Here is a 6,135-nt window from a genome sequence, read left to right as displayed (position 1 = left end):
GTCTATCTGGTTTTCACGAGCCTGTTCCAGACGTCCAGATAGTGGGTGCGGCGTATAAAGAAGTGGGCAGGAAAAATAACGAAGAGTTGACTTCGCGCCACAATCCACTATCTGAATTCCTGAAACTATGCGGCAACGTCTTAACAAAACCGCAAAGGACGGAGCTCGTTTACATTTGAATGGATGGATACAACGACAAACTGGTGGAAAAAAATTTTAAGTGCAAATGGTATACTTCCTGGGACGGTCCAACTAGCTACATAGGGGCCTATGGTCCTGCTTCGCAGCGGAACGGATAGTTGACTCGTAGCCGAGTTAATTTTTGTTTCGTTTTCAACGTGCAAACTTTTGCCCTTTTTTCGGGACTGCTCAATCGCTACAGCCCTCGGAAAGAAAAAGAGGGTGACCCGGAACTTGTTCTCGTCCCCAGGGTTTAAAAATCTCGCTCGAGGCGGGTACATTACAAAATGTTTACGTATAAGCAATCTAATTTCGCTACTGGAACCAGGGCTTGCCTTTACCTGAACAGTTTCGTCTCCTATCACGGTAAGACTGGAGTCTTCCCCGGTGGCGGAATCGGTGAAAGGACATGAAAATGTTCTCAGAAGGCTGGTTCTTGCGACTCTGACACGAGTCGAATTTTTAATAACCACTTACCATACGACTCTGATTTTTTACTATCACTTAATCTCTTAAAATATAGCCGGCGTCGCAGAGTAGCCCCACCCTGGCTAGCAACCTAAGAAGTTAGTGTGTGGCGCAGGCTGTAACTCGCGAAGGCTCTTGCGTATAGTACGCATTACGATTTCGTCTCTGACTTCTATTTAATCCGTTGGTAATCCAGCCTTATATGCTTTTCAGGATCTCCCGCAAATTAACTATTCTAATGAAAGGGGCTTAAAAATGTTTTATAGCAAACTTGCAGTGAAATCTGTTTCGCTAACATCAGTTTTAGTCTGGTTTATTTGCTAACATTTGCGCGATCTCTAATAAACTACTCGTAAAAGGGAAAAATTCTAAAACTACAGAAACTTCATCAACAGGTAGTCTTCTGGTGCTTTATTTTGTGTTCAATGGCGTTGAATGCGTTGAATTCTCAAAGCACCATTTATTTATTAGCTAATCACGACGAGCCATTAATAATTTACACGTCTGTCACAGAAACGAATGAGTTCTCTTCCAAGATAACACAATAAATGTTGTGAAAGCATAAATATTTTTTGGGACATGAGCAGTTAAATCACGTTTTCACCATGGCTGGAAATTCTAGATTTCTGTGGATTTCTTCAACTTTGTGGCTGCTTTATATTTGTTTCGCCGCGTCAAATGCTACTCAGCGACACAAAGGGCCGGCCGATGAGGAAAAGAGTATCATAGTTAAAAAGGTCAGGGAAAATTTATAATTATATTATAACGAAGTACCAGATATTATCGATATTAACATACAATCTATTATTGCGTGTATTATCGTTCTTGCCTGATCACTGAACGATGAAAGGAGCATCCTGTATTTTGTATGAGGGTAGAGTTATTGGAAATTAAGTTTATTTTTACCTCGTCAAGGCAGCCATTTTGAAACTATACCTTTTATCTAATTAGCTAAGGATTGTTTATATCTGAAGCAACAGCATTTTAGTGTCCGTTTTCCTACATAAGGAAAAACCAACAGAGATATAGAGCTTTTTCGAGAAAGGTTGTCGCAAAAAATGTGCACGCGACCATCCCGAAAGGTAATATGGGATATGATCATTACACTGTACCTAACGACTGTAGCTGTCGAACCTACTTTTTTTTGTTTTCCTTTAGTACTCGCAAACGTAAGTCCGTGGCCTCCCGTGCCATTTTTTCAAATTTCTTTGTAGAAGAGTGAACTAAAAACCACCCACAATACCTCTCGGGATTGTCGTGTGCACTTTTTCCAACAAGCTTTCTCGAAACAGCTGTATATTATCATCATGACTAGGCGTGCTGCTCCATTATATAAGCGCAGCGAAATTGGAGTGGCTGATTGTTATTCTACCATTTGTTTAGTACTTCTTTGTTGGAAACACGAACAAAAGTACAATAATTAGTACATACGGCAAAAGGTAACTATATATTTTAAAAATTACTGGCGGATAAACGTCACGCTGATAATGTATCAAGGGTGAATTGGGCAGGATGTCATCATCATCATCATCATCATCATCATCATCATGCTCAGATCATCATCATTATCGTAATATCACTTGCTACCCAATTAGTAATTTTCACCCTATAAAAATTTGAATACGACCTTTAATTTTCACCAAAACAAGTTCAATTCTTCTAATTACTTTCCGGTTATTCAAACGTTGGATAGCGCTAACCACCGGATAAATCACCATCCAGCGGATCAGTTACTGTATTACGGAAATCAATTACGCTATCCGCCGAATAGTGTTTTATTCGGAGGATAGTGCTGTCCAACGTTTGAACAACCAGGGCCTGGAGCTCATTTACCCTAGTGACTCCATTCCTTATTAGTTTAGACGGGGCCTAATCAGTCTGCAAAAGGTAGCGAGTGCAAATTGTAAAAACCATTTTCCACACAATTACTGCAGAGTATCTCCCGGTTACTTATGTAATCATAAGTATAACAAAATTCTCCGATCTGATTGGCTATCAACTGCCCTGATTTCAGCGTTAATAGGACAATTTAATTGGAAAGTACGCGCCATCACACACGCGCTTTAATGGCATTTTTTCACTGCTAGCAAAAAAAAAAATTGGAATTTCTTCTGTTTCGATTTAAAAAAGAGCCTTATATATCACAAATTTTAAAGATTAAGTTATGAAAGTTATGATTAATTGGTAACAGAACTGAGTAGAGTCCAATTCGGTCTGTAATCATACTCGTGATTAACTATCGGACTCCCGCTACGCGGTCGTCCGATTTTGTTAATCACTCGTATGATTACAGACCGAATTGGACTCCACTCAGTTCTGTTACCAATACTAATAATCTTAATAACATTTGAGAAAGCCTTTGCGGTTTTAAAGTAAAGCTTTTTCAAATAAAGCGGATGCAGTCATCCAAGTAAGCCAATCGCTGCTGGAAGCAAATAGCTGTGTATTTGGCTTTCCAAGAGAAGGAAACGCACATTGGATTAGAGAGAAGCCAAAGAATATTTCAGAAAGAGTAAAAAATCAGAATTAAAGTAATTTCAATTCTTTTCACAATTTTAAAAGAAAAATTATTAAGTTTTAGCCATTTGCAAACAAATGCATTGTTACATGATATTCGTTTATCTCTTTACAGATGATAGCACCAGGCTATTATTCTCAAGAATGTAATGCACATAAGCGATGCAAAGATCCTGTTAAATATTGCCACATGTTTTTGTGCGTAGACTGTTTAAAAGAAAACGTAGCCTGCACTCAGAATGGTCAGTGTTGTCCTGGATCAGAGTGTATCTATGGCCGCTGTAAGACTGGGGCTGCCGCTGGACAAGCAGGTAAGATCGTTAATTTCTTGGTCACGGATCGGGTCGACATGGTCAATGATGCAAATTATTGCATTACTGAACTGAACAGACTGAGCTTTCGATTCTTATAAGTGATTAAGTTGGTAGGCAGCGAATTCAGAAAAGAAAGGATGGGAAGAGAGGAGGAAGGAAGGATGTAGATTCGTAGAGAAAAATCCAAATTGTGGCCTATGCGCATGCGCCACTGCTTAATTACATCAAATTAGCAGGAAAATATGCCTTTAGTGTCGCACAATTCATTTTTGCCATTCCATGCTACTTGGCTGAAAGTCTGTTCAACACTTAGGAGCAGTTAAAAAGTGAGGTTCAAATGAAAAAGCTTTTTAAATGTCCCACATGGGTTAAATCTGAATCACTTTGTGCTGGTTTTTCATTGCAGGAGCGTTTTGTGACAGACAAAGTGACTGTAAAGACCCAGATCTTTGTTGTGTTCGCGAGGCTGCCATTAACCCCGCCATTTCGATTTGTAAGCCCGCCTTAGATGAACATCAAACGTGTGGACCGTATAATCAGTACCGTACGCTCTACATTGGTGGTACTGTGCAACCAGCCTGTGGTCCATGCAAGCAAGGATTAACGTGCAAACAAGTCGGGTAAGAAAAATACCTGTATATGGTAAAAGTTTCACGTGCACATAAACCAGTTATAGTCTGCTTGCAGGCTCTGTAGCAATTTGATTTGTTGGCGGACCTAGGCGTCTCACTGTATTTTACTTCTCACGTTACATTTTAGGTTGTTTATATCTGCTTTACGTCTTAAATTTCTCTTTTCTTAATTTACCAAGGAAAAAAATTTAATCTAAAAATTATGAAGTTATGCAATTATAAGGCGAAAGACTTCAGCCTTTGTAATTGAGGTCATTATATTTATGTCATAGGCGGGATTTAAGATTCCTTGCGCGCATTGACCCTTTGATAGAAAGGTCCAAGGACTTGTGCTCGGATTATAGATTTAAGAGGAAGTTAGTGAAATTGGTGAAATATTAATCTCCTACACAGTCTTGCTTTGTGTCCTGGAGAGAGGCATATAGAATGAAGACTTAAAGAACGTCCACGTAAGGGGACTGGTGGTGCCTGTGTTGAACTCTGGGATAAATGTTTTGTTTTATTTAACTTTTCAGGATATTTGGCGTCCACCAAGTTTGTCTTCCAGAATCAACCCCTTCCGTAGGAAAGAAGTAAAAAGTCACCATCGAACTTTGCTTTAAGGATGAGAAGTTCAAGAACATTTAACTCAAAGTTAAGCCAGTAATAAAGAGCTCAAAATTGTGCGAGAAATCCGATGTTTGCTTGCCGAGAAAAAATAGTTGTCACTGAATCAGTGCCAATCGACGGTGTGCAGCATTCAGTATATATTTATTAACAAATCAATTTTGATGTTTTAAGTGATTATTTGTGGTCATGAATCAGTTATTCCTTGCTTTATCCGTAATTCGTATCTTTTAGAAATACTTCGAAGCATTTAAGGTGAACACGAACAAATAGAAGAAGTTTGCTCTCTGTAAACTCAATGTTAATTAAATCACTCTCCGACCATTTTTTTTTTACCGTAATCCACTTTACCTCAACAAATTTGAGTTTGAGTAAGTTTCTCCAGTGTTTTGTCGCGTCGCGCTTCAGGTATGAAGGACAGAAAGAGCACAGTTACTACTAGTAATAAACACCCTTGTTTGATAAAGCAGAGTCCAGTTGTGAGTATGTCGTTAGTTGAATAAAGTCAAACCGCTCTTGACGTTCACCTTCACTAAATTTTTATACGAATATCTGTTTTACAGACAGTTCTCTTAGTACCGAGGAGACCGCCTTCATACAACCCCCGGCTTCCTCTCTGTGATACGGACACCCCTGTAACGCAAACACTTGGCTCGGTATCCAGTTTAGTGTCCGAGTGAAGGAGGTCTGGCGTTTTTTTAACTGACTGGTTAATCAGCCTTGTTCATCCCCGAGAAAAATTCCTTTTAGTCCGTGACTAGATGCAGCAGCACCAGAAGACAATTTCCCTAGAGTTTCTAACAGTGAGCTTGTAACCAATATCATCATACACTATATAAAGATTTTCATACTCAGTCGGTTCACCGATGTTCTCTCCAAATCATAACCTAAAAAATTTTAGGCTCAAGCAGACCTCGAACCACATGACCTTAACGACGAATGGAAATTTTTCTATGGGTACCAAGCCAATAGACCAATTCGGCTTCTTTGTGTCTTGTATTTGCATTATAATGTGGGATTCACATTTAAATGATATGGAAATTACTGAAACAAAACGTTTTATTCCCAAAGGGTTCGAATTGGGTACAACATTGAGTTAGCCGAATAGGTCTATGAAGCGACGTACAGAAAGGTAACGTAGGTCAATTGCGATTCCTTAACACTCGGCGACAGAAAATATGTACTAAACAGTAACAATGAGGATGCATACACATGCAAAAGCGTAAACCACGGTACAGAATGCCTCAAATGCAAAGTATCGATTCACAAGCTCGTTATAAGCGAAGAAGTCAAGTGAATCAAAGCGATCTCGCCCTCTCTTTCACTTGGAATGTAGGAGTTTGTCAGAGGGTTTCTGAGTTCCGGGCCTGTGTGGTAGTTCAGTTAGAATAAAGAACTAAAACAAAACAACAATGTCA

The 6,135-nt window shown here is 39.3% G+C and overlaps 1 protein-coding gene across 1 annotated transcript; it reads left to right on the top strand.

Moving 5' to 3' along the window:
* The first annotated feature begins 1,237 nt into the window (after nt 1-1,237).
* LOC140934857 (uncharacterized) lies at nt 1,238-5,183 on the top strand. Its single transcript, XM_073384420.1, has 4 exons — nt 1,238-1,385; nt 3,281-3,476; nt 3,886-4,099; nt 4,627-5,183. The coding sequence occupies exons 1-4, from the start codon at nt 1,254-1,256 to the stop codon at nt 4,685-4,687; spliced, it is 603 nt and encodes a 200-aa protein (XP_073240521.1). The 5' UTR covers nt 1,238-1,253; the 3' UTR covers nt 4,688-5,183.
* Nucleotides 5,184-6,135: the final 952 nt, after the last annotated feature.

The sequence above is a fragment of the Porites lutea genome, chromosome 4, assembly GCF_958299795.1.
Source record: "Porites lutea chromosome 4, jaPorLute2.1, whole genome shotgun sequence".
NCBI classification, from domain to species: Eukaryota; Metazoa; Cnidaria; class Anthozoa; order Scleractinia; family Poritidae; genus Porites; species Porites lutea.
The sequence above is the reverse complement of the archived record's forward strand: the minus strand, read 5'-3'. Positions and strand labels throughout refer to the sequence as shown.

Bases quoted from the DNA above. Each gene is read 5' to 3' on its own strand.
- LOC140934857 (XM_073384420.1), top strand. From the start codon at position 1,254: ATGGCTGGAAATTCTAGATTTCTGTGGATTTCTTCAACTTTGTGGCTG. The intron at 1,386-3,280 runs GTCAGGGAAAAT...ATCTCTTTACAG, and splicing joins AGAGTATCATAGTTAAAAAG to ATGATAGCACCAGGCTATTA. The intron at 4,100-4,626 runs GTAAGAAAAATA...TTAACTTTTCAG, and splicing joins TTAACGTGCAAACAAGTCGG to GATATTTGGCGTCCACCAAG.